General features: G+C 45.9%; 2 protein-coding genes across 2 annotated transcripts; both read left to right on the plus strand.

The window, feature by feature from the left end:
- Positions 1-797: 797 nt before the first annotated feature.
- On the plus strand, positions 798-10,260 carry LOC306749697 (all-trans-retinol 13,14-reductase-like; the record flags this gene model as incomplete). Its single annotated transcript, XM_079233016.1, has 12 exons — positions 798-960; positions 1,452-1,634; positions 3,022-3,160; positions 3,343-3,445; positions 4,831-5,026; positions 5,941-6,138; positions 7,402-7,521; positions 7,718-7,856; positions 8,034-8,143; positions 8,885-9,051; positions 9,240-9,399; positions 9,475-10,260. The coding sequence occupies 12 exons, from the start codon at positions 798-800 to the stop codon at positions 9,621-9,623; spliced, it is 1,827 nt and encodes a 608-aa protein (XP_079089142.1). The 3' UTR covers positions 9,624-10,260.
- Positions 10,261-14,621: 4,361 nt separating this feature from the next.
- On the plus strand, positions 14,622-25,838 carry LOC306750021 (SWI/SNF-related matrix-associated actin-dependent regulator of chromatin subfamily E member 1-like). Its single transcript, XM_079233395.1, has 11 exons — positions 14,622-14,662; positions 15,148-15,205; positions 16,923-16,966; positions 17,502-17,600; positions 20,942-21,022; positions 21,606-21,737; positions 22,016-22,187; positions 23,509-23,681; positions 23,774-23,875; positions 24,013-24,301; positions 25,087-25,838. The coding sequence occupies exons 2-11, from the start codon at positions 15,199-15,201 to the stop codon at positions 25,506-25,508; spliced, it is 1,521 nt and encodes a 506-aa protein (XP_079089521.1). The 5' UTR covers positions 14,622-14,662; positions 15,148-15,198; the 3' UTR covers positions 25,509-25,838.
- Positions 25,839-26,477: the final 639 nt, after the last annotated feature.

Consider the following 26,477-nt stretch of genomic DNA (forward strand, 5'->3'; position numbering starts at 1 on the left):
GGAAGGATGAATGACGCGTTCTCTCAACAGCCTCCTGGCTTCTGAACGGCTCCAATGGAACGACGATGATGATGATGGTTCTTCACTTGTTAACCTTCGTCCATTTACCCACATAGTCACGGGGCTCAAACTAAACATTTACAACATCTGAGCTCTGAAAGCGTCTTTGTTCTCTTTGCTGGTGGAACGTCTGATTTCAGCTGCACAGTGAGATTGTTGTGAGAACCCTTCACCCTCGGGCGTCAGCAGGAGCAACCGATTGGTGCTGGATGCGGGCGACGGGCCGGGTGGAGGCTCAGGAGCGACAACAAGCCGCTCTCTCTTCCCGCCCGTCTCGTGTCCTCGGTGTGGAGAATGGGCCATCTGCTCAGCCGTATGGAGGCAGAATTTCCCAAACGTCACAAGTTGCATGTCCTTCCTGGACCTTAAAAGTGTGTCCTGCTCTCCACCCCTCACTTTAACTGTGTCTATCCTGTAGGCTCTTTCTGAGGGAGCGCCTTGTCGGAGGACTTCACATCTGTCTTCTCTCACAAACCTGCAGTCCTACCTCCTCCATTCTCTTTCAGGGTTCTTCTCTCAGTCCTACCTCCTCCCTTCTCTTCCAGGGTTCTTCTCTCAGTTCTACCTCCTCCCTTCTCTTCCAGGGTTCTTCTCTCAGTCTTACCTCCTCCCTTCTCTTCCAGGGTTCTTCTCTCAGTCCTACCTCCTCCCTTCTCTTCCAGGGTTCTTCTCTCAGTCTTACCTCCTCCCTTCTCTTCCAGGGTTCTTCTCTCAGTCCTACCTCCTCCTTTCTCGCCATGTGGTGGCTTCTTGGTGGTGTGAGCTGTGTGCTGCTGCTGGCGGTGGTCATCTTCTTCCTGACCACCGGGCAGCGGTACAAGGTGTTCAGCGAGAAGTGCCTGAGGCCTCCAGGACCTTTGGTCACCGACAGCCGGCAGAGGGACGACGCGCTGAAGAGAGGTAAGAACCTTTGATTCTGATGCTTCTTGAGTCTGGAAGTCTGGACGACTATTACCAGAGCATTGGATCAACGTCCACCAAGAGCTTTCAACCCAATATCCAAGTGTGACAACTACTTTCAATCAAGTGTTATCCTTTAAATGGTTTTGAATAGAAAGGCTTACAGGTCAAACAGAGGTCAAACAGAGAGGTCAAGTGTGAGACATGCAAGAGAAAGCTGCTCTTCATCTCAGCAGGAACCAAATAATCTAGAAGTGGTTTTCAACCAGCTCCAGATGGTTTCAATGAAAGATGGCAACACTGGTGTTTCTGGGGTGGTCTTGTTGTTAGGTAGACTTCACATGTCTGTCCCTCAGGTTTCACAGCCGGCTGAGCCCTGCACTCACAGTATGTGCACATTAGTTTAGTGCAGCTAGGTGGATCATGGTAGAATGACAGGCCTCTTTGTGGACCCGCCCCCACACTGGTCCTGACAGCCTTTGCCCCTGCAGGGTTCCGGGTGGACCGCGTTCCCCCGGCTCTGGACGCCGTGGTGATTGGCAGCGGAGTCGGAGGTTTGGCAGCAGCAGCGCTTCTGGCTAAAGCCGGCAAGAGGGTCGTAGTCCTGGAGCAACACGACCAGGCCGGAGGCTGCACACACACCTTCCAGAACAAGGGCTTTGAGTTTGATGTGGGTAAGAAGGCACTGATGATGATGATGATGATGATGATGATGATGATGAAGATGAACCCACATACCCCGTGATATGGGGAACAGCTGCTCCAATGTGTTTGTATAGATACGCATCAGTCAGTTTCCTTTAAGTAAAGAGAAACTGTCCAACACAAACATCCTGTGAGGAATATCAAAGAACCTCAGCATGGTGGCTGCGTATGTGCTCCACTGTGAACATGTTCACTGTGTATGTGCTCCACTGTCAACATGTCCACTGTGAACATGTTCACTGTGTATGTGCTCCACTGTGAACATGTCCACTGTGAACATGTTCACTGTGTATGTGCTCCACTGTCAACATGTTCACTGTGTATGTGCTCCACTGTCAACATGTTCACTGTGTATGTGCTCCACTGTGAACATGTTCACTGTGGAGCACATACAGTGGACATGTCCTTTCATCTTCTTGTAGCAGCACAGCTGCCATGACCCAAGCGCCCTGTAGGGGCAGCACAGAGCTGAGTCACCTTTATGGAGCTCAAGTGACTTTTCATGTTTTATTACCAAACTCCAACTTAGAGAATGAATGTTCCAGTGTGATCATTTCAAAATGTATGCGAAATAATAATTTATTTCGCATAATTTTCCCATTGAGAAAGAATTCAAGTTGGTCTCGACTCCCTTCCTGATGATGCAGAAGAAGTGAAGAGAGTCCGAACTAGAACTGATGGAGATGCAGTGAATCTCTGAAGAACCAGCTTCAGTTTCTCTCCCTACCGACTTCTACTGGAGCTTGGAAAAGGCCAAATTTCCTCTGTGTATATATATATATATATATATATATATATATATATATATATACGTCCCCGACGTGCTTGAAGCGAGGGCCCAGTCACATCTGCGAGCAGCTTTAATTATTATTATTATTATTCTTATTCCCATCCGACTCGGCGAAAATTTTAATATAATTTGGGTGTCGACCAAAAGTTTGAGAAAATGTCTCTATAGCGCCCCCTTTAGGCTGAAAGCCCACCGTTTTTACGAACTTGACAAGATCCTTTCCAGGTTTCACATGTTTGATGAGACTCCAGGCCTGAAGACATGTGCAGTCTAATTTTTAATTAGAGTCATAGTGCCACCTAATGGCAACAGGAAGTAAATATTTCTATACTTTGGCTTGCTTCTCTTAGTCGTCCGTCCGAGAACGTTCGCCTGCCAGGCGGATGTTCGAGGCCGGGAGAGCCAGCGACCCGCCGGTGTCCCCGAGGTGCTTGAAGCGAGGGCCCAGTCACAGCTGCGAGCAGCTTTAATTAGAATTATTATTTATTGATCAACAATACATCACTACTAATGCATTATTATGATTTAGAATCCAGTATCTTCATCTAAAGCCCTGTCTCCCCCAGGGATCCACTACCTGGGCCAGCTGCACGAGGGCAGCCTGCTGCGCGTGGCCCTGGACCAGATCACTGAGGGCCAGCTGCAGTTCACCCGGCTGGAGACGCACTTCGACACCCTGTTCCTGGGTCAGCACGAGGGGCGCAGGTGGGACAGCATCACCTCATGTATACTGACCGTTGGGTTTCCTCCACATGCATCCATTACCAGGACTAACATCTGCAACAGAGCCTGGCATCCTCAAGCTCCTACACTTCCATGTTGAAATGTTTCATGTCCACTCCTTTGAGGATATCTAACTCTCTCCCCCATGCCTGTGCCGCCCTCAGGGAGTACCACATCCATGCAGGGAAGACGGAGATGGCCTCCAGCCTGAAGAAGCAGTTCCCAGGAGAGGAGAAGGCCATCGATGAATTCATGAGGTTAATGAAGGTATGGGAGGAGCTGGAGAGGAATGATGAACCAGGTTGTGTTTATAGCAACTTGACCCAATGAACATCTGGCAGCTCCCTTTCTGCTTCTCCGTGCTGCCACTAGGGGGCGGTGTTGGAAGACGCCCGGCTGTCTGTAGTCTAAGCCCTTTAAGCCTAGTTTATGGTTCTCCGTCACGTGACGCCGTCGTTGAGCATTCGAAGTTCTGCGTCGAGGGACCGCGTTGCTCTGCAATTAACCGCCATGCCACCAGGGGGGTGGGCCTGCGTGGCTGTGTGGTTTCAGGGGTTATAGCCGAATTTCGGTCACAGTAAACAATGGCGACCAAGTTGGAGCGGCTGCATTAAAGTTGGAGCTCATCAATATTGAAGCGCAAATGCTTATATTGCAAATGTTGAAGCGCAGGCGACAGAGAAGACGTTTGCGGAGGTGGTCTGTACGACCACTAAACCGGTCGAGGCTGGGAAAAAGCAACTGCCGGAAACTACGTTCTGAGCGGACCAATCACAGCGCTTGCGGTCCGCGTCAACGCGACGCGTAGTTAGGATTTTTTGGAGGTGCGCGTCAGGCTACGGTGTAGGGGTCTGCGTCGACGGCGTAGCTACGGTGTAGGTACGCCGTCGACCTGACGGAGAACCATAAACTAGGCTTCAGGCTGAACACTTCCTCCAGCAGGAAGGCAAGGTAAGGCAAGTTTATTTGTATAGCACATTTCAACAACAAGGCGATTCAAAGTGCTTCACATAAAACCATTAAAAGCATCAAAACATAATGCAGATTTAAAAACAGTTAAGAAAACATTTAAAACATTTAACATTTAAAACAGTTAAGGAAACACTAGAGCTCTTTGTTAGACTCCATGTTCATAGACACGTTCATCTGTAAGATCCAATCTGAAAACCAGAGCTCAGTGTTGAGGCCTTGACTTGTCTCTTCACGTCACTACAGGAAATAGAGCTTTTAGGAAATGGATCATATCAATATGACAACAATAACAATAATAATACTAGTTGTGCAAACTACGATCAAACATGTGCATTGTTGTCCCAGATTGCATCATGAGAAGCCATGTGTCTTATTGATATCTGCTCTCTGCCCATGAAGAGGAACTTGAAGGACTCACATGTTGTTATAATGTACATTAAACCGTCTGCAGGAGGTCTTAACTCTTTAGTGCAGGAGGTCTCAACTCTTTAGTGCAGACGGTCTCAACACGTTAACACCCTGCAGTCCCCTTGTTGAAGGTGTTCATGTGGTATTATCATACTGAGCTGATGCCCTCCCTTGTTGAAGGTGTGTATGTGATATCATACTGAGCTGATGACCTCCCTTGTTGAAGGTGTTTATGTGATATTATCATACTGAGCTGATGACCTCCCTTGCAGCTGGCCTCACGGAGGACGCCGCTCATCGCCATGCTGAAGATCATGCCTTACTGGCTGGCTAGCTTCCTGATTCGATTCCGCCTTTTGGATCGCATCTCCTCCGTGTTCTGCCTAGCAACCACCAGCCATTCAGAGATGATGTCCGGCCTCACGAAGAACAAGGACCTGCAGGCGCTGTCTGCTTACCTGTTCTATGGTGAACACACACACACACACACACACACACACGCACGCACGCGCGCGCACACACACACACACACACACACACACACTCTTTGCTTACCTGTTCTATGGTGAAGCACACACACACACACTGCTTACCTGTTCTATAGTGAACACACACACTGCTTACCTGTTGTATGTTGAAGCACACACACACACACACACACACACACACAGCTTATCTGTTCTATAGTGAACACACACACACACTGTTTACCTGTTCTATGTTGAAGCGCGCACACACACACACACACAGCTTACCTGTTCTATAGTGAACACACACACACTGTTTACCTGTTCTATGTTGAAGCGCGCACACACACAGCTTACCTGTTCTATGGTGAACACACACACACACACACACACACACACACACACACACACACACACACACACACACTCTTTGCTTACCTGTTCTATGGTGAAGCACACACACACACACTGCTTACCTGTTCTATAGTGAACACACACACACACACTGCTTACCTGTTGTATGTTGAAGCACACACACACACACACACACACACACACACACACACACACACACACACACTGCTTATCTGTTCTATAGTGAACACACACACACACACTGTTTACCTGTTCTATGTTGAAGCGAGCACACACACACACACACACAGCTTACCTGTTCTATGGTGAACACACACACACACACTCTGCATACCTGTTCTATGGTGAACACACACTCACTCTGCATACCTGTTCTATGGTGAAGCACTCACACAGAGACACACACACACACACTCTCACACTCACACACTCTCTATCTCTCTCTCTCTCACACACACACACACACACACACACACACACACACACACACACACACACACACACTCACTCGCCCTCCTGAAGCTCCTCCTCTCCTCATAGGCGTCCCTCCTAAGGACTCCAGCTTCCTCATCAACGCTCTGCTGCTGCACCACTACAAGCGCGGCGCCTACTACCCAGTGGGGGGCGCCAGTGAGTTTGCGTTCCACATCATCCCCGTCATCCAGCAGGCGGGCGGCGCCGTGCTGGTCCGGGCTCCGGTGCAGCGCATCCTGCTCAACCAGCAGGGCAGGGCCTTTGGTGAGAGGCCTCTCATTGGTCAGGGTCCTCAGAGACTCCTCTCCCTTCATCTCAGAGCCACTCTTCTTAGGGTTCAGACAAAGGCCTCTCATTGGCCAGAGTTTTCAGAGGCTCCTTTAGCTTCTCATCTTCTTAGAGTTCACACCGGACGCGACGCGAATTTGCGGTGCGACCAGTTTACATGTTAAGTCAATCCACAGACGCGCTGCGGCGCGAATTTGCGAATGTGCGGCGAGATAGACGCGTTGGAGGCGGCGCGAACAGAACGTTTGCCCTGGGGCGAACAAAGCGAAGGATGCGGCGCGAATTTGCGTGAGTTGAATTCTCCCAACTCTGGCGGGGAAATCGCGTGACGCAAAGTTGCGTCAGCCAATCAGCGTTGAGAATCAGCGTTGAGAAGCTCCGCCCGTCACCACCGCCGTCTCCCCGTTTCTGAATGAAACTGCTGCTGCTCCGCCTGAACCAGCGCTGACAGCGGCTTCATTGAGACGCTGTTGTGGGACTACGGATAATAGTATGAACCCAGACACCATGGAGTTTGATGTTCCGACATATGTGGAGTTTACACAAAAAGTATAAAGCAGAACTGGTGGTTATTTCCATGGTGGATGGCATAATCGGTATCGTTTTTACGAAGATACGCGAGACGCAGTTCCTGGAGGAGTCGGTGAAATTCACCGAGCTGTGTGCGGCTACGGATGATGTTATGAACCCGAACACGAGGGCGTTTCATGTTCCGACATGTTTGGGACTTCCACAACAAGTATGAAGCAGAACTAGTGGTTATTTATTCCATGGTCGATAGCGGAAATGAAAGCTTCGTCACTTGTCTCTCACAGAGGCAAGCAACAGAGCTAAGCCACGCCCCTTTGGTCGCGCCGCGAATTCGCGTTTGGTGTGAACACCCTCTTTCTACTCGCGCGAGTAAACTTCCGCGGTGGACGCGGTGCCGCAAATTCGCGTCGCGTCCGGTGTGAACACGGCATTAGGGTTCAAGAGGCCTCTCATTGGCCAGAGTCCTCAGGGACTCCTTTAGCTTCTCATCTTCTTTGGGTTCAAGAAGCCTCCATTAATGAGCACGTTCCAAATCACAGGACTTGACTGAAAACTGACCAAGAGCATGACTGCATTTGAGCATTTCCCTTCCCACCCCGTGTCCGTCCTGCATGGCTCTAGTCAAAGATGTCGTGTTGTTAGGTCGAGGCCTGATGGCCGCATCACCACAGGCCACAACATGATGCAAACTGTGTGGATGTGTGTCAGGTGTGACGGTGCTGAAGGGACAAGAGGAGATCGAGGTCCATGCCCCTGTGGTCATTTCCAACGCTGGAATCTTCAACACCTTCCAGAAGTTTCTGCCTCAAGCTGTTCAGCACAAACCAGGTAACTGAGGTTACATCCAACCTTTTCTCTTTCACTACCGTTAATACTGCGTACTTCCTCTAATGAGTTTGTGTGTGTGTGTGTGTGTGTGTGTGTGTGTGTGTGTGTGTGTGTGTGTGTGTGTGTGTGTGTGTGTGTGTGTGTGTGTGTGTGTGTGTGTGTGTGTGTGTGTGTGTGTGTGTGTGTGTGTGTGTAGAGGTCCAGTCCCTGCTGGGCCTGGTGCGTCATGGCATGGGTTCCTTCTTGGTCTTTGTTGGTCTGGATGGAACCAAAGAGGAGCTCGGCATTGTTTCCACCAACTTCTGGATGTATAAAGACAATGACTTGGACACCCTGTAGGTTTTAATAAAGAAATATATATATATATATATATATATATATATATATATATATATATATATATATATATATATATATATATAGATATATAGATATATAGATATGTTGATGCTGTTTGAGTCTAACATGTCCCATGTTATTTGATCACATCCCTGTTGTGCTTGTGTGTGCAGCATGGAGCGCTACTCTTCTCTGAGTGCAGAGCAGGTTTTGGGAAACATTCCTATGATGTTCATCACCTTCCCATCAGCTAAAGATCCCACATCCAGTATCAGACAGCCAGGTGACTGGTAACACACACATGTCCACACGCGTGTTAGTGTGACATCAAATCAGAACCCTGTAAGATTTTAAAGCAGCTAAATTATATATCCCAAATAATAAATGTAACATGAGACGCTGAACAGAGCTAGCCGTAAACAGAGCTGGCCGTAAACAGAGCTGGCCGTAAACAGAGCTGGCCGTAAACAGAGCTGGCCGTAAACAGAGCTAACCAACAGAGCTAGCCGTGAACAGAGCTAGTCGTAAACAGAGCTGGCCGTAAACAGAGCTGGCCGTAAACAGAGCTGGCCGTAAACAGAGCTGGCCGTAAACAGAGTTGGCCGTAAACAGAGCTAACCAACAGAGCTAGCCGTGAATAGAGTTAGCCGTAAACAGAGCTAGCTGTGAACAGAGCTAGCCGTGAACAGAGCTAGCCGTAAACAGAGCTAGCCGTAAACAGAGCTAGCCATGAACAGAGTTAGCCATGAACAGAGCTAGCCAACAGAGCTAGCCGTGAACAGAGCTAGCCGTAAGCAGGAAAGAGGCTATGCTGTAAAAAACCCTCTTGAGATGCATATTTTGAATGTGTTGTTTACATGTCTAAAGAATGCTCCTTCAACCAGAATAACCGGCAATTCCCACGTCTTTAATTGTAAAATGCTCCATTCGGAATGAGGCCTGATTCACAGTACCCAAACAGAATCTGCTGTTGACATGAGCCATATCATCATCCATCTCTTTTCCCCTTGTGATCTCTCTGCAGGTAAGTCCTGCATGACGTTGCTCACCATGGCTCGCTATGAGTGGTTTGAGGAATGGGAGGGCACCAAGCTCGGCAAGAGGGGACAGAACTACGTGGACATGAAGAACGGCATGGCCCAAGAGATGCTGGACTGGGCCCTGACCATCTTCCCTCAACTGCGGGACAAGGTAATGCATCCAAACTCAAGGTTCACTTACTAGCTTTAATCCTGGGGCTTTCGAGTCTTTGCCACATCCGTCCTCAGTGTGGTGTATTCAGTATTTTATCTAAGTTGTTCTTTTCGTTTTCTTCACTGTATGTACACATTACCAAGTGCAAATATATACAAGTATAATAGCATGTGTGTTTATCTCAGGTGGTGATGGTGGATGCTGCCACTCCTCTCACCAATGTGCACTATTTGGGCGCTCCAAGAGGGGAGATGTACGGCGCTGAACACAACCTGGACCGCTTCAATCCAGACACGGTGGCCAGGACGCGCCCACAGACGCCAATCGATGGCCTCTACCTGACAGGTGAGCTGCTGTAGCATCAGCCGAGCAGACGGCTGTAGGCGGCTGCTGAATGACTGTGTGTGTCGGTGTGTGCAGGTCAGGACGTGTTCTGTAACGGCATGGCAGGGGCGCTGCACGGCGGACTGCTCTGCGCCTCGTCCGTCCTCAACCAGACCCTCTACATTGACCTTCTGGCCCTGAAGACCCGCCTTAAAAAGAAACGGGCCAATCGTAAGACGACCTGATAGTGACGGGGCTGTGGAGGGTAAACATGCGTAAAGCAATGTTTACAATTCTCAAATAGCATTTTCACAGTCGACCCTGAGCTTCTCCACATGTTTAGGGAAGGCGTGGCAGCTTTCCAGCACATTTAAAACTCCTGTTTCTGTTGTAAATATGAGGGTAACTTGTTAAGTTATTTATCTAACACTGTGTCCTCATATTGCTACCAGCAGCAACCCAGCACAATACTTACAATGCAATAGGACTGGCATATGACATCAACTGGCTCAGATCATGATGTTCTGTCATTCAAAGGAGTGTAGACAGATGGAGATCTGGGTAAAGAAGGAACAGGGAGAAAGTGGTTTGGTCCAGAGTCAGGTGATAGGAAGACATGAATCCTTTGAGAAAGCAAAACAACTGTTGCCTTCTAGCGTAAATAAAAGATTGGATCCTGCTATAAAACGATTGACATATTGAATACGACCATATTTAAATCCACTCTAGCCCACAGTAAACAACATGCATCCACTTCTTGCTTTTTCAGAGCTTTCAATGTCAAGATCTTCATCAACAAAATGTGTTGCTGGCTCGGCATGCAAAGCAGCTGAACGCTTCTGTTTCATTTTCACGAGGTCAACAATAAACTTTCCGACCAGATGTGTATTCCATGTGTCCATTCCTTTGTGCTACCATGTACCAGACACACGCCCTGAACTGAATAAACAATCACTAAGGCGCTGGCCTTCATGCTTCTCTGCACTAGATTAGAAGGTTTTTTTAACTGACAATTTTGCCACAGCTGTTCTTCTGCTGGACCTTAAGTGCTCGTTAGCTTACATTGCTAGCATTGTGCCTGCTAAACTTCAGACCTATCTGTTCAATGTATCTGTGGCCTCAAAGAGCTTCTGCATGGCTGAAGACATCATTTGGGGGAGGTATGATTGAATCAAGTGCAGAAAATAAAAAAAATAATAATTTCATTTATCATCTTGAAGCCTCTACATTTCTGACATGCACAATGCAAAATGCCAGCCCTGTGAAGCCTGGCCCATCAAATAATATTCAGAAAATTATTTATTTTTTTAAATTGAAGTGTTTATTGGACCTTTAGTCAACAAATAATAATAATTAAAAAAATAATGCATTTACGTATATGGTATATTTTTTGCATCACATTTGATACATCAGGAATATTTGTCAATGTATTGATCAGAACAATGTTTATTTTAGAAACAATTACAAGTTATGTGCATTGCTTTTGGAACATTTGGAACATTTCAGTTGGTTTGTGTTTATTTCTCCCCAACAGGAACCCTTTTAGAGCCTTTTAGTTTGAATTGTGGTCGGCAAAAAACAGTTTCTGTCCAAAATATGGACTTTACATTTCAACGCTGCACCTTTTAGCCATCTAAAGGTAAACAACAAACAACTGATTGTTTACTCTGAATTTCTTTTCATAATTAGGCAATATAACAAAAGATTATGATAGCCAAGGATTTTGTTATTATCTATAAAAACCTTAACCTTAAATGTTTGGCATTTTGATATGGCATAATCCAGATTATTATAATTAAATTAAATACAATACTTTAAATACCTGCTGTATATCATATCTGATACAGGTGCTTTCAAAACAACTTTACTATCAAATAAGGAACGAAACATTACGCAATTATAGGTTGCTTCAATACAGTAACTATTCATGTTGAAATATTAGTAACAATATAAAAGTAATTCTTACCATAACCTTTTCAAAATCACCAATGATTTCCCTGGAAAAGACGAACGAGTAACTTTGTGACGGCGGCCATTTTGAATATGGTAATTACATCCGGTCTCCTGCCTGAAGTGCTGGGAAACTCCACCAGATGGCAGACTACATGCATACAGTGGTATACAACAGGTCTTTGAGGAAAGCGCTGCTCACGTTAATGACGTAGAGCTCTCTGAAACTCATGTATCCAATATACAAAGCACCAGGAACAAGAAGCTGTCTGAAACATGCATCCTCCACCATCTGAGCTTTACACACCATCCATAGCAAGAGCATGACACACCACTTAGCTTCTTCTTATACATGTATGGACAAATGTTCTTATTCAATATCTACATATTGAGAAGAGCAATGCAATTCCATATACTAATGAAGAGTTTTGTAATTTGTTGTCAAAATCTGAGTACAGGTTGTGGGTTCTTTGTGAATCAATACTGATCTGTAACTTTCACTTGATTGCGTATTTTGTTGTTTCTCATGTAGTCGAGAATATGTAAAGTTAAGTACTATTTTTGGGGGGGAAACCCTTGAGCCGGTCCGGATGCATTGAGGTCCCAGACCACAGTGGTTCAAATATGTCTTCAATCAATTCAGTTTATTTTGTATAGCCCAAAATCACAAAATACCCTCAGAGGGCTTTACAGTCTGTAACATAGCATCCTGTCCTAGGACCCCACATCGGATCAGGAAAACAGGAAGAACCCTTCAGGAGAGCAACAGAGGAGGATCCCTCTCCCCACTGTTTGTAAAGGGTTTTGAACCATCCTGACCCCTCTGGTGGTCTGGAACTGGTCTACCTTATGAACCATCCTGACCCCTCTGGTGGTCTGGGACTGGTCTACCTTATGAACCATCCTGACCCCTCAGGTGGTCTGGGACTGGTCTACCTTATGAACCGTCCTGACCCCTCTGGTGGTCTGGAACTGGTCTACCTTATGAACCATCCTGACCCCTCAGGTGGTCTGGGACTGGTCTACCTTATGAACCGTCCTGACCCCTCTGGTGGTCTGGGACTGGTCTACCTTATGAACCATCCTGACCCCTCAGGTGGTCTGGGACTGGTCTACCTTATGAACCGTCCTGACCCTCAGGTGGTCTGGGACTGGTCTACCTTATGAACCATCAGACCCCTCAGGTGGTCTGGGACTGGTCTTGGTCACCTGGTATTGGTCTACTTTCTGTTCCAAGAGTCAGAACTAAACACAGAGAAGCAGTGTTCAGCTTTTCTGCTCCACAAATCAACAAGGTCCCTGAAAGCTGCAGGTCTGCTGAGACCCTCAGCTCCTTTAAGTCCACATTGAAGAGTTTTCTGTTTGCTGCTAGCTTGAATTGATCCAGATTCAATTGCTGCATCTCACTACTGCATTTTATTTCTTAAGCTGCACTGCAACTTGTATTCAATTTGTATTTAGCTTTTTTACTGTTTTACTGTTTTCTTAACTTTTTTTAAATCCTGTTTTCTCTGCATTATGTTTTGATGCTTTTAATGGTTTTATGAGAAGCACTTTGAATCGCCTTGTTGTTGAAATGTGCGTCAAATGAACTTGCTTTGCCTATAAGCTCTCTACTCTCTAGTGGGGTAATATGGTACTATGAGCTCTCTATTGGGGTAATATGGTATTATGAGCTCTCTAGTGGGGTAATATGGTACTATGAGCTCTCTATTGGAGTAATATGGTACTATGAGCTCTCTATTGGGGTAATATGGTACTATGAGCTCTCTAGTGGGGTAATATGGTACTATGAGCTCTCTATTGGGGTAATATGGTACTATGAGCTCTCTAGTGGGGTAATCTGGTACTATACACTCTCTAGTGGGGTAATATGGTACTATGAGCTCTCTAGTGGGGTAATCTGGTACTATACACTCTCTAGTGGGGTAATATGGTACTATGAGCTCTCTAGTGGGGTAACATGGTACTATAAGCTCTCTAGTGGGGTAACATGGTACTATAAACTCTCTAGTAGGGTAACATGGTACTATGAGCTCTCTAGTGGGGTAATATGGTACTATAAGCTCTATAGTGGGGTAATATGGTACCATGAGCTCTATAGTGGGGTAATATGGTACCATGAGCTCTCTAGTGGGGTAATATGGTACTATAAGCTCTATAGTAGGGTAATATGGTACTATAAACTCTCTAGTGGGGTAATATGGTACTATGAGCTCTCTAGTGGGGTAATATGGTACTATGAGCTCTCTAGTGGGGTAATATGGTACTATGAGCTCTCTAGTGGGGTAATATGGTACTATAAACTCTCTAGTGGGGTAATCTCGTACTATGAGCTCTCTAGTGGGGTAATATGGTACTATGAGCTCTCTAGTGGGATAATGTGGTCCTATGAGCTCTCTAGTGGGGTAACATGGTACGATGAGCTCTCTAGTGGGGTAACATGGTACTATGAGCTCTCTAGTGGGATAATGTGGTACTATGAGCTCTCTAGTGGGGTAACATGGTGCGATGAGCTCTCTAGTGGGGAAACATGGTACTATAAACTCTCTATTGGGGTAATATGGTACTATGAGCTCTCTAGTGGGGTAATATGGTACTTTGAGCTCTCTAATGGGGTAATATGGTACTATGAACTCTCTAGTGGGGTAATATGGTACTATAAACTCTCTAGTGGGGTAATATGGTACTATGAGCTCCTTTAGAGAAGATGGTGCATCACCAGTTCAGGCTTTGTAGAGGAGAAGGAGTTTAAATGTGATGGTCCGAGAGGCTGAGACATGTTGTCCCAGCTCCACGTGCTGCTTCCTGTCCGAAGAAGATTACAAATGTATCTTGCTTATAATAATAGATTTTTCATGCATCGTTATGGGACAAGATATGCCGGATTTTTGCACAACTTGGCTCTGCTTTGTAATCTCCATCTCTCCCCCAAAACTAAAAAGTGATCACCCAAACATAATCTTTGATCTAATAAAGACATTTCCATTTTTACCATCATTTACTAATATAATGCATCACTGCATAAGCAATACTTATACTACCCTTATATTTATGTGTGACTTGAGAATAGCCTTTTCCACATTCCACATACAGATCATATTATAAATAATTATTGGTTCTTGATATCACTGCTGGAACTCTCCAAAAGTCACATTTTGTCCGAAAAGTATAGCTTGAGTTTGAATATTGCTGATTTCGGAACCTGTTTATTATTATTTTTATTTAGCTATATATTTGAAGCAACGCTTTTATTCTGAAAACATCCTTTCCGCACAAGACACTTCCGGTTTGAACCAGCGGCCCAAGGAGGGAACAAAGGACGACTGATTGAGTATGTTTACGCAGTTTCCAACAGAAATACTTAATACTGTTACATATTTATGAAGTGGTAACGCTGGTGTAAAACGACGTCAATGTAATTGTTTACCTTTCTAAAACTAAGATAGCATGGATAGCTTGCTAGCACGATGCATGCTAGCCGGAGTTAGTATTGTTCGTTAGCCTGTTAGCATAGCTTCCGCGGCTCGGCTTCAAACCTCTGGAAAGCCGAGCACACTGACATGTGTCACCCTGTGTGTGTTCTGTTTAGTGACTAAATGACGTTGAAGTCTATGAATTAGATAGCATTATATATATATATAGATAGATAGGGTACATGGCGTCTTTGTGTTAGCAGGGTTAGCTAGCAGGCCGAGCGGCTCAGTCAACGGAAGCGTTTTAAACCATGTACCTTCACCCTGTGTCTTTGTGCCGCTACAGACGGCGTGACGAGGGGTTGATGTGATGTGTGACTGATGCATATGCTTTCTCCTCCAGGTTGACAAATATGAACATCACCTCTACTTAGTGTGTAGTCCTCCAGCCACGATGTCTAGTAAGTAACGTGAAACATGCATAATGGTTCACTAGTGTTGTTCCTAAATGTTGTTACTAAAGGTTCACTAGTGTTGTTCATCTGAAACATGATGATACTAAAGGTTCACTAGTGTTGTATGAGCATCTGAAACATGATGTCACTAAAGGTTCACTAGTGTTGTTCATCTGAAACATGATGTTACTAAAGGTTCACTAGTGTTGTTCATCTGAAACATGATGTTACTAAAGGTTCACTAGTGTTGTATGAGCATCTGAAACATGATGTTACTAAAGGTTCACTAGTGTTGTTCATCTGAAACATGATGTTATTAAAGGTTCACTAGTGTTCATCTGAAACCTGATGTTACTAAAGGTTCACTAGTGTTGTTCATCTGAAACATGATGTTACTAAAGGTTTACTAGTGTTGTTTATCTGAAACATGATGTTACTAAAGGTTCACTAGTGTTGTATGAGCATCTGAAACATGATGTTACTAAAGGTTCACTAGTGTTGTTCATCTGAAACATGTTACTAAAGGTTCACTAGGGTTGTTCATCTGAAACATGATGTTACTAAAGGTTCACTAGTGTTGTATGAGCATCTGAAACATGATGTTACTAAAGTTTCACTAGTGTTGTTCATCTGAAACATGATGTTACTAAAGGTTCACTAATGTTGTATGAGCATCTGAAACATGATGTTACTAAAGGTTCACTAGTGTTGTTCATCTGAAACATGATGTTACTAAAGGTTCACTAGTGTTGTTCATCTGAAACATGATGTTACTAAAGGTTCACTAGTGTTGTATGAGTCATCTGAAACATGATGTTACTAAAGGTTCACTAGTGTTGTATGAGCATCTGAAACATGATGTTACTAAAGGTTCACTAGTGTTGTTCATCTGAAACATGTTGCTAAAGGTTCACTAGTGTTGTATGAGCATCTGAAACATGATGTTACTAAAGGTTCACTAGTGTTGTTCATCTGAAACATGATGTTACTAAAGGTTCACTAGTGTTCACCTGAAACATGATGTTATTAAAGGTTCACTAGTGTTGTTCATCTGAAACATGATGTTACTAAAGGTTCACTAGTGTTGTTCATCTGAAACATGATGTTACTAAAGGTTCACTAGTGTTGTATGAGTCATCTGAAACATGATGTTATTAAAGGTTCACTAGTGTTGTATGAGCATCTGAAACATGATGTTACTAAAGGTTCACTAGTGTTGTTCATCTGAAACATGATGTTACTAAAGGTTCACTAGTGTTGTTCATCTGAAACATGATGTTACTAAAGGTTCACTAGTGTTGTTCATCTGAAACATGATGTTACTAAAGGTTCACTAGTGTTGTATGAGTCATCTGAAACATGATGTTACTAAAGGTTCACTAGTGTTGTTCATCTGAAACATGATGTTATTAAAGGTTCACTAGTGTTGTTCATCTGAAACATGATGTTACTAAAGGTTCACTAGTGTTGTATGAGTCATCTGAAACATGATGTTATTAAAGGTTCACTAGTGTTGTTCATCTGAAACATGATGTTACTAAAGGTTCACTACTGTTGTTCATCTGAAACATGATGTTACTAAAGGTTCACTAGTGTTGTTCATCTGAAACATGATGTTATTAAAGGTTCACTAGTGTTGTTCATCTGAAACATGATGTTACTAAAGGTTCACTAGTATTGTATGAGTCATCTGAAACATGCATGTCTCTCTCTCCCCCTGCAGAGCGACCGTCGTACGCCCCTCCCCCTCCCCCCGCCCCGGCAGCAGTAAGTCGAGTCGTTTCTTTCTTGGGGTCTTTCTCTCCACATGGTTTTAAATATTGCTTTTATTTAAATTCTCTGTCTGAACACAGAGGAAGTTTCTCATCATCGCTCTCACTTCAGCTTTTTACTCTCATACCACTCACAGTAGGGCTCAATGCTTCTCATATGCCTTTATGAACTACATCTGATTGAAGGGGTCAAGCCTCTGGTGTCAGAGTTTAGCACACGCGTGTAGTTAGTCAGCCAGCGTGTCGTGATGCTTTTCCTTATGTCGGCTGCAGGGGGAACTGTTTGAATAGAAGTGTTGCGTCACATGTCTAATTACATGCAACCAGTCCCTTTCCCATGCAGCATTCACACTGGGTGCAGCTGGTGCCCGTTTGTCTTGCATGATGACATCATGGAAAACAAACAAGAGAAAACTATACGCATAAATGTTCACGTTTTCCCCTTATCACTTATTTCTGTTGCTCCCTCTTCCTCCTCCTGTTTGTGAGCCATTTCTCATTCGTGTTTTGTCTCATTTGTCTTCCATCAGCAATTGCCTTCCACCCCAGGGTTTGTGGGCTACAACCCTTACAGCCATCTGGCCTACAACAACCTGCGGCTGGGAGGGAGCTCCGGAGGCTCCAGCAGGGTAATGCTTTAAAGAGGGATGACCACACAGAGCATGAGGGGGAGGGCACCGGGGACCTGTCTGGGCTGAAGAGAGCCCAGGCAGGAGAGGGGCTTCAGCTGGTTAGCTTCTACAGGTGACTTATGACTTCAGCTGGTTAGCATCTACAGGTGACTTATGACTTCAGCTGGTTAGCATCTACAGGTGACTTATGACTTCAGCTGGTTAGCATCTACAGGTGACTTATAACTTCAGCTGGTTAGCATCTACAGGTGACTTATGACGTCAGCTGGTTAGCAGCTCATCTACAGGTGACTTATGACTTCAGCTGGTTAGCATCTACAGGTGACTTATGACTTCAGCTGGTTAGCATCTACAGGTGACTTTTAACTTCAGCTGGTTAGCATCTACAGGTGACTTATGACGTCAGCTGGTTAGCAGCTCATCTACAGGTGACTTATGACTTCAGCTGGTTAGCTTTTACAGGTGACTTATGACTTCAGCTGGTTAGCTTCTACAGGCGACTTATGACTTCAGCTGGTTAGCTTCTACAGGCGACTTATGACTTCAGCTGGTTAGCATCTACAGGTGACTTATGACTTCAGCTGGTTAGCTTCTACAGGTGACTTATGACTTCAGCTGGTTAGCATTTACAGGTGACTTATGACTTCAGCTGGTTAGCATCTACAGGTGACTTATGACTTCAGCTGGTTAGCATCTACAGGTGACTTATGACTTCAGCTGGTTAGCTTCTACAGGTGACTTATGACTGCTGGGCTCAGTGCATCATGGAGAGCCTACAGTATCAGTGTGCTGGTAAGTTAGCTAGAGTTAGTCCTTTTTAAAATACGTTTCTGAACAGAGTTCAGTTTTCATTTCCCCAAAAGCATAATTTATATTAGATGTTTCAGACTGTATTTGGTTTACACCTTTAGACTTCGTTAGTTTTAATGCAGAAAGCATTGATGCTCAACGTGCTGTTCGTTGCAGTATTATCCACAACACCCAGGAGGACTTGTCATATTCATATTGTCATATTCATAGACTACTTTAATACCCCTATGCAAGCCCAGTAAGGAAAAGTATTACATAAGGTGAATTTCAGTTTTTGTGCAATTTAGCCACGTTTTGTAACGCAAATGATTGAACACAGTGTTGACCCGGCCAGCCGCCCCTCCTCCTCCTGCTGGAGGCAACTTTTCACTCAGGAACTAGAAGCCGGGTGCACTTCCTGTTTCAGCCACTAAACTCAGCAAACCCCCTGAATGCTACCAAGAGCGTTTCCCTTGTGATTGTTAGACTATCTTTAACATTCTGTCATGCAACGGGTTGTGAGCCCACCATGAATGAATATGCATCTAAATGTCTCCATCTGCAGGAACTAGGAAAACATTCAGGACCATTCTTAGACTTATGTATACCGTAAAAGTCGGGTTACAAGCCGCTTCTACCTCCGGTGGTTGTCCCCGCTGTAGCTGCTGTTAGCTCCTCGCCGCTGCTGCTACTGCTCGCGTCCCCTCTGCTCGAGTCGGGTGTCGAGCCGGGGCTGGTCCCGCTACCTTCGGTGGTTGTCGGGGAGCTAGCGGAGAGCTAGCAGGAGTGCTAGCTGGCTACAGCGGGGAGCTAGCGGGGAAACTGACCGAAGGTAGTAGCGGCTTGTAACCCGACTTTTACGGTAGTCATGGTAGTCATACACACCTCTTAATTTGCCTTCATACAAGCTTCACCATAACCAGCGGGGTCTTGTTTCTATAGCAGGGAAACACTCGTACACAAAAACCTATTCTGACCTCTAAAAGGTATTCTGATCTCTAAAAGCTCACGTACGCTGCCAGTGAGCTACTTCCTTGAATACTATGCTGAGACTCGTGATGTCATTTAAATCGGGTCAGGCACCGAAAGGAAGCACCGAAATCTGCGTTGCTTTTCAGTCCGGTCGGTACCGGACGTGTTGGTTCTCGGTACCCAACCCTAGTGGTGACATAGGCCCGATATTAGAGTATTGAAGACGCTCAGTCCTGCAGCTCTTTATCTGGTTGATGGTATTTTACAGATGATGTCATCAGCTGACCCTCTGCTTGGTCTGAGGAGAGCAGACAGGGCTGATGCAATATGGTTTAATATATTGTTGTTGTTGTTATCTACACTAGAAAAAGCACAAAGAACACTGCTGGTTTAACTGCTCCAGAGAGTTTGTACTTACGGGTCAGTGTTCCCTCTAAGCTGGGCACGTGCGCGGCCGCGCAGGCCAGTCAAAGTGGCCGCGCAATAGATTTTTCAGACCGCACAAACGATTTTTTTCCAGGGGTTAAAAATCTTTTTTGCGCCAGTGTTTCTGAGATAGGAGTGAGCTATCTCCGCAATAATACGATATTTGATGTGACGTGTCGAGTCTTCTTGGCCAATCAGCTTCCTGTATGCGCTCTCTGTACCTCTGTTAGCGCTCTGCCTCCGTTAGCACCCCCGCCTCCGTTAGCACCCCCCACCCCCGCTGTCCTCCACCGGGCGCCAGGAGTGAAGCTCGCCCAGAGCGCCACATGAGCTCGGGCCGGCGCTGTTTAGGCTCCTCTTGGCGGGCCCTGCTCCAGCAGCTATAGGCTACCATGGCGAAAAGAAAGGCAGAGCAGGCGCCCCAGAAAAAGGTCTGCCTAACATTCAAACATGAGTGGCTAGGTGAAATAGTCCAAACTGACACAGGTAGGATGAAACTTTCAGACATATTTAAATATGAAGAATATGAAGTTATTACATTGTTTATATAGGCTACCTTTAGGAAAAATGACACCATGTCAATTTAATAGGCCTATAATTATTGTTAAGCATTAGCATTTTTCTTTCAATGAAGTTCCACTTAAATGTTGTACCTGCTGAGAAATGACTAAACACCTTTGATACTTTTATTTTTTTATATATATCATTATCAGTCATAACCAGTGAACCAGTCATAACCTCCCCTTATTGAAGTTCAACAAAGATCCTTTAAGTTCAACTAAACTGACTGGTAAAACACCATCATTAAAATGTTCCCAAAGTCCAGCCATTATAAAGGATATTGAATAAATATCAACCGTGTATACATATTGATGCATTTGCTGTCATTTCTTTGAATCCCCTATGGCTAACGCAGGCGTGTGGTCATTGTCGGCAGGTCGCGTGGTTGCGAATTGCTCACAGTGCTGAAATGTGTGCTAAGGAAGAAAAAAATTTGCTCAGTGCTGAAAAAAATTAGAGGGAACATTGATCAGAGTCTCTGTTCAGGTCGTTGAGGTTGTTTTCTGTCCTCTCTAAACCTTTGTCCTGTTTCTCCTTCTCTTCCCCCTTCTCCACCTCTCTTCCCCTCTCTTTCTGCCTTCCCTCCACAGAACTCCACAGGGATCACCGTCCCAAAACCTCCCAAGCCTCCAGACAAGCCCCTGATGCCTTACATGCGGTACAGCCGGAAGGTAAGCAGGAAGGTAAGACACCCGTCCACGGTGTCTGCTTTTACTGCTTGTCCTCCCATCCCCTGAACAGTTGCAGGGGTTTTAGGGTGGGAAACAGCCATGACGCCTTCACCACCACCTCAGCCACCTCGTGGAGTCTCTCCTCTGTCGGCTTACCGTAGAACGAAACAGAGAAACCTCCTTGTTTCCTCTGCAGCATGCTCTGCTCTGCTTCATGTCTGTTGCTTTGCTGCTTCTCTCGTTCAGAGCATCTTAACATTGACAACATCTACTCAGACATGTTCACGTAAAACAGATTCTGTCTTCAGATCTATTTCATTCCATTTCATCTCTTTACAACACAGAATCTGCTTTTCCTTGTACAGATTATTCTGTCCAATAGAGTAAATGTTGAAGCCAATTTCTTCCTTCCTTTGCACTTTTCCTCCTTTATTTCCTTAACTACCTTTTAGAAACCTAAGTTGCCATTAACTGCAGTTTCCCTGTTGTGACCTGTGTGTGTGTGTGTGTGTGTGTGTGTGTGTGTGTGTGTGTGTGTGTGTGTGTGTGTGTGTGTGTGTGTGTGTGTGTGTGTGCGCACAAGGTATGGGACCAAGTGAAGGCGTCCAACCCGGACCTGAAGCTGTGGGAGATTGGAAAGATTATCGGAGGGATGTGGAGAGACCTGACCGACGAGGAGAAACAGGATTACCTCAACGAGTACGAAGCTGAGAAGGTGAGTTAGCTGTCTGTCTGCCACCACACACACATGCAAAGGCTCTTCAAGTCTTCAGCCAATCAACTAGAGAGCATTTAAAAAATCTAAAGCGGGAACCAGATATTTGGTGGTGGTAGAATAGTTTCTTCTCGTGATCAAACACGTCTTTGGGGTTGAGTCAAGAATTGACCCAAGTTACTTAAATGCCGAAAACACACACACACACATCCCAATGCTTTCAGAGAACCGGCCCATCTGGATGAGACTGTTGTTCTATGCGTTCTCTCTCCTCTCAGATCGAGTACAACGACTCTCTGAAGGCCTACCACAACTCCCCGGCCTACCTGGCCTACGTCAACGCTAAGAACCGGGCCGAGGCCGCCATGGAGGAGGAGAGCCGCCAGAGGCAGACCCGGCAGGACAAGGGGGAGCCGTACATGAGCATCCAGCCGGCGGAGGACCCGGACGGTACGCTGCATGTAGCCCGTTAGCTAGAAGGTGGCGGGTTTAATAACGGTTCCAAACACGAAGAAGAGGGAAGTCATTTATATGAGGAAACACGGAGCCATGTGGAAGCCCACTATTCAGCTGGAATGTTGTTGCGTCTGAGGCTCAGAGTAGAGCGGACTCATCCTTTAACCACATGAGTGGCGGTTCGATGCCAAAACGACTCCTTAAGTCTCCTTAAGCGAGACCCTGAACCACGGGTTGCTCCCTGGGGTTTCACAGCCCGATGGTTGAGGATGGTTAACGCAGTGGTTCTCAAACCTTTTGTCACGCCCCACTCTGGAGGAAGAACAGTGTTCACGCCCCACCGCCCCACTACGTTGTAACTAAATGGTCCATGCTGAATTCTTATTGAAATAACTTTTTGTGACTCCTCTATCCATGCTTTTATAAATAATAGATCAAAGAAAATGTAAATCCCTTTCAAGTAAACCAGATTGCTCATCAGAGAAAAACTAATAACATGGGCATCACTTTGTTAGAACATTGCAAATAAAGTTCTATCTGTGCTAATATTTTGCACAAAAAATAGCTTATTGTGGCTTAAATTAACCTGTTTTGCACTGAATAGATTTTCAAGATAATAACAGTAAGGTTCAACCTGTGCAAATGGAAGTAGTGAGATGTGTGAGCATCAGGTTGTATCAGTATTAGTGGAGCAGTGAACTGCTTTCCTCTTCACATCTTTATAAACAGGGTTGTAGATTTGATACGGCTCTTAATTAATGCTCAATGTTGAGCTGAGATCTGTTTTCTGATGAGACGCAACAGCAGAAAAGACCTCACGGAGTGTTAGCAAAACGCCAACGAGCGGCGAGCCTCCAAGAGTCTTGTCCGTCGTGCAGCGTCGCCCGTTAACGGGTAACGTAAACATTTACGCAAAGGTAAAGGCACTCCATGTGTTTCTTAATGACGTTTTATGTCCGTGTAGTTCATGGAGAGTTCGTCCTGAAGCCACAAGGTAGCGGTTCATCCCCATAGTTTCATGTCTCAGTGTCCTAGATGAGACCCTGAAGCCCCAGAGCTTCACAGCAGCTCACTGCTCCTTAATACTAACGATGGTAACATGCAGAGAATCATGTCCCCACTGTGGGATTAGTAAAGGATTATATAAAATAAATAATAATATATCCACCGCGCCCCAGCTGTAATGCCGTCCCACAATTTGAGAGCCCTGTGTTGATGTCGTGCATGTACTGGTATGCTCTGATGGTTGTAATACGGTGTAAAGCCGTGTGCCCGGCTCCCCATGGTGACTGTTACGGTGCTCTTCTCCCTCCAGACTACGACGACGGTTTCTCCGTGAAGCACACGGCAGCCGCTCGCTTCCAGAGGAACCACCGGCTCATCAGCGACATCCTCAGTGAGATCGTGGTGCCGGACGTCCGCTCCGTGGTCACCACGGCCCGCATGCAGGTCCTCAAGAGGCAGGTCCAGTCGCTCATGGTGCACCAGGTATGTGACGCGTGGGAGGAGCTCAGGGGTCCGTCTGCAAACACGCAGAGCAAACGTCACGCGTGTGCTTGACCTGTGTGTCGCTGTTTCAGAGGAAGCTGGAAGCAGAACTTCTGCAGATTGAGGATCGCCACCAGGACAAGAAGAGACGCTTCCTCGAGACCACGGACTCCTTCAACACGGAGCTCAAGCGGGTACAGCGCAACCTTTTGACCTTGAGACCTTGAGGATGAGGTTTTGCTCTAGAAAGCTGAGCCTCCATCTAGAATAATGTGTTTAAGAACTAAATGTGAACCAGCCGTCGTCTCACTGGTGTTCCCTGCGTCTCCAGCTGTGCGGTCAGAAGGTGGAGGTGGACATGGAGAAGCTAGCAGCAGAGATGGCCGCTGCAGAAGAGGCCGCCAGGCGCCGGGCGGAGGAGAGGGAGCGAGAGGCGGCCGAGCAAGCGGAGAAAGCAGCTCAGCAGGCGGCGGTGCAGCAGCAGCAGCAGCAGGAGGCGGCTGGAAACAAAGCTGCAGAGCAGAGCAGTGCCAATGCTAGCAGTGCTAATGCTAGCAGCCCCGCTAACCCGGCCTCAGGGACCAAGGAGGAGGAGGACAAGCCCACGCCAATGGAGACAGGTACCTACACAGGCTTCCCTTCTCAAACTTAAGAATTTAAAAAGCATACATCTCTGCTCCATGTTTGAGGAAGTGGCTTGGAGCTGCAGACGTGGAGGGAAAGATTAAACACTGTTGGTTTAGTTTAGTCTTGGTAATTATTGACAGACTGACATCGCCATAGTCGAGTGTGTCCCGACAGTTTCATAAGGAACCAAAAGTGATGTTCTGGCGGCTTCAATGACTCTCTGCACAAACCAGGATGCTCGTGCTCCATGGACAAGAATTTAAAGGTTTTGCCCCTTTGAGTTTCCTTCAGCTGTTTTGGAGCTTTCAGCTCCTCTGGTGCTGATTCACAGGGTTCATACGTCATGAAGAACCTGGAACAGTCATGGAGTTTAAAATGGTTATTTCCAGGCCTGGAAAAGTCCTTTTTAAAAAATGAAATCCCCAAAGTTTAGTAAAAGTCATGTAAATGTGTTATATTCATGTGTTCATGTCATTCATTTACGCCGAGTTTGAAATAATGAATATGCTTTTAAAAGAAAGACTCAAAATATAAGCAGGCATACATACAGGCATCTATATAAATGTTTATTCTTTTAATCAAACTATTGTCTCATTCATTTGTGTCATTTAAGGTTTACTGTATGCTTTGTATTCTCATTGTTAGTTTAAATACTACATTTACTCACTTTTTACTGTTTACACCCAGACTTCACTAAATGTTTGTAATGGACATTTGGTGTAAAGTCCTGGATCATTGGTCAGGATGTGTCTGAACTAAAGCGTTACTCTCTCTCCAGACGAGGCGGCGCCTGCAGAGCCCTCGTCAGAGCCTCAGCCGGCTCCGGCTCCGGCTCCTCCGGCTGACCCCGCCCCTTCTTCTGCCTCTGATAAAGCCACGCCTCCCCCCGAGCCGCCCAGGGAGAGCAGCCCTCCCGGCAGCAGCACCCACAGTGACGACAGCAGGAACAGCATGCCGCCTCCTTCCTCAGACAGCAACGCCGGGGCAGCGACGCCTGAAGCCCCCGCGGCTCAGGAAGCTAACGCCGGTGCCGCTAACACCAGCGCCGCTAACGCTAACCCCAGCGCCGCTAACGCCAGCGCCGTTATCCCCAACGCGGCTGCAGCGCCGCCTCCCCCGCCCTCAGAAGAGCCCGCACCTCCCCCTCCCCCTCCTCCTCTACTACCCTCCAGCCAGAGCAGCCAGCAGTATGATGCATAGCAGTTCGTTAGCTACTAAGTGTAGCGCTAGGAGTCCTCATGTGCTGCAGCGCTCCTGTGCTCCTCTGAGGTGAGACGTCACAGCTGAATGGTGGATGCTCTGGTAGTACCATCAGTAAATAGTTAACATGCTTTTCACACAGAGGGATCAGCTTTTGGGGAAGTTAGGATGTCTCTTAAATTATTTTTAAATGAGCTCGGCTTTGTTGACGTGACTGAATGAATTGAAACGTCACCAAAGAATACAACACCTGGACGGAGCCAGTGTGTTCCAGACATTCCTCTTTTATTATGTCATTTAAGTATAACACAACCACATCCAGACTTGAGGCAGGACGTGTCAGCAGTGACCCCTACAGGTCAGCAGTGACCTATAGGGGTCACTGCTGACCTGTAGGGGTCACTGCTGGCTTGATGCGCGACATCATCGCTAAATGAGCTGCACATTTGTTTCAGAAAGATTATCAAAATATGTTAATTGGTTCTGTTGATTCTACCATCAGACGCCTCTGACTCAGAAATGTAGGGTCACATGTGCAGCATGTAAACCTACATGCATAACCTTTAAGTCATCCTTCAACCAGAGTGCAGCTGCTCTCTTTGTGTACACACTCTGTAAACACACTTTGTGTACATCCCCATATAGAACCTCAGTCTGTGTGAACTGCTAAACTACTGTTAATCCTCATGTGTTGTTAGAGATGTAGCTAATCCTTTTCCTTTAATATCCTCCAGCCTTGCATTAAACCCAGTGGCTGTCTCCAGATCTGATGTTAGTACCTTTTTATTATTGCTGCCCTCGATTAAAGCCACAGTTAGTAGTAGTGGAGGCATTTAGGAGAAACCCTGTTGAAATCATGAGTAGGAGAAGCCCTGCTGTGAGCAAGAAGCATAATGAAGTGATCGGATGTGTGGATCCAGACGTCTAACAGTGGACATGTCTTCATACAGCAGCTCTAGAGCTGTCTTA

Source organism: Taurulus bubalis, assembly GCF_910589615.1.
Source record: "Taurulus bubalis genome assembly, chromosome: 17".
Taxonomy (NCBI): domain Eukaryota; kingdom Metazoa; phylum Chordata; class Actinopteri; order Perciformes; family Cottidae; genus Taurulus; species Taurulus bubalis.